The sequence below is a fragment of the Nematolebias whitei genome, chromosome 15 (assembly GCF_014905685.2).
Source record: "Nematolebias whitei isolate Nwh7 chromosome 15, NemWhi1, whole genome shotgun sequence".
Lineage (NCBI taxonomy): Eukaryota > Metazoa > Chordata > Actinopteri > Cyprinodontiformes > Rivulidae > Nematolebias > Nematolebias whitei.
The window spans coordinates 21,376,479-21,378,346 of NC_056512.1; the positions used below are offsets into that span (position 1 = coordinate 21,376,479).

At 38.8% G+C, this 1,868-nt stretch overlaps 1 protein-coding gene across 1 annotated transcript in view; it reads left to right on the forward strand.

Moving 5' to 3' along the window:
- The first annotated feature begins 411 nt into the window (after window positions 1-411).
- The window catches only part of LOC119421092 (serine hydroxymethyltransferase, cytosolic-like), a 16,986-nt gene continuing 15,529 nt past the window's right edge, over window positions 412-1,868 (forward strand). Inside the window, exon 1 of the mRNA XM_037688490.1 lies at window positions 412-632. Within this exon, the coding sequence (XP_037544418.1) occupies window positions 412-632 (221 nt within the window). The remainder of the gene's footprint in view (window positions 633-1,868) is intronic.

The window sequence follows — 1,868 nt, forward strand, 5'->3', positions numbered from 1 at the left end:
AAAAATAAAATAAAAAAAACGGATTAAAAAAATGATTTTTTTAAAAATCCTTTCGATTTGATATTTTTTATTTCAGGCTGAGATAACTCTAAAAGATTGGTTTATTGTTGAAGAAAATAGTAAAACAATAATAATATAATGATACTCATGGCAGTCGAGAGCAGGACTCAAAGGAGAAACTGAAAGTTTAATTGCAGCAGCACAGGACCAAGCCTTAAACACCAAAAGAACATGATGGGTATGCAGGTCAGCAGCACAGGACGTGTGTGTGGGGAAGCAGAGGAGTCCATAAAGTTTCTGTTGCAAAATATTGGCCCCAAAAAGAGTACCTGGAAAGACACAACAAGGTTGGGACGTACCTGCACTGGGCGTCGTGCCAGAGGATGGGTGTAGGTACAACTGACAAGTGGTATGAGCACAGGTCTGATTGACAATGGAGCTTATGTCATCATGTGGGTCATGGCCATCCCTACTGATCGTTCCATCTCTGCAAACCAGCCAGACATTATGCTCCATGACAAGAACAACAAAATGTGTTACTTGCTTGATGTGACTATCCCGAATGACAAAACCCTCCTAAAGAAAGAAGCAGAGAAAATAACAAAGGACCTGGAGGTACAAGTCCAACGCATGTGGAACACAATAATCAAGTTATACCAATCTCAACTGGAGCTTTAGGAACAGAAGAAAGGATTTCAAGAGCAGCTAGACAAACTCCCATAGAGTCAACGCCAAAGAAATGCAAAAGACTGTGCTCACGTACTTGGATGAGTATCGGGTGAACACCAGCCGAGTGCAGATATTAAACCTGAGGGACCTGGTTGGCCCCTGATGAATGAACCAGCAATAAATGAAGAAATGCTGAGAAAATAATAATAAAAAATAAAGTATAACGAAAGTGTGGATGATTTCCCCCCAAAGGAATATTAATGGTCATACAAAGGTTTATACACTGTATGTAAAGAAATTCACACAAAAGTCCCATCTGTCAAGATTAGAGTCTCTATTAATTTATTTTAGTCATTTTTAGGAACCAGGCGCGTTCTGGAACATGTCACGAGCAGGAAGTCTCATACCATACCATACCAATTTATTTATATAGCACTTAAAACAGCAACAAATGACAACTCCCCAACACATCACATTCCTTCTTCACAGAAACAGTTGCACGAGAGGCAGAGGGCAACATGTAGTCAAGGAATGAATGAGGGATAGTTATTAGAAAACAATGGTTACACAACCAGGGTGAGATTTTGTCACCTGTTACATACACATGCACAAGTTTGGTTTTTTTGTGATTCTGCAGATCTAGAAATACAAGTAAAGACAATTATGCAATTTAGGGGCTGAACCACATTCTGAAAAAGAAAAAAAAACAGTGTGAGCTGTTCTTGTTGTTGGCAGGTGTTGGTTTCAAGAGCTTAAAGACAGCAGTAGAAGTCTTCATCATTTGGTGAGTATGGGTTTTTTATACTACAGTAAGCCCAAAACATGGACAATTCAAAAACTCGCCTGAGTGGAAATAAAATGTAAAATATAAGTTGTGTTTATTTTATTTGTTTTGGACAGTTTTGTTAAAGAGAGAGAGAGAATGGCACAAACACGAGCCTCGTTTCTTCACCTGTTGGACCAAAGGATGCACCCCTTCAACAGGTTCTTGTAAACAATTATCACATGCTGCCTTTCTATGGGGGTCAAGTTAAGCTCAGGTTTAGCTGATGTTTGGTTACAGGTATGACTCAATAATTCACTCTGTTCCTGAAAGACATGGAGCCTGCATCACGCTTTCAAAAAAGGAAATAATATATGCGTGTCCAAAAAAGTTCAATCTGGTCCTCTGGACATTCAAAAAACAAGAAAACAAAAAA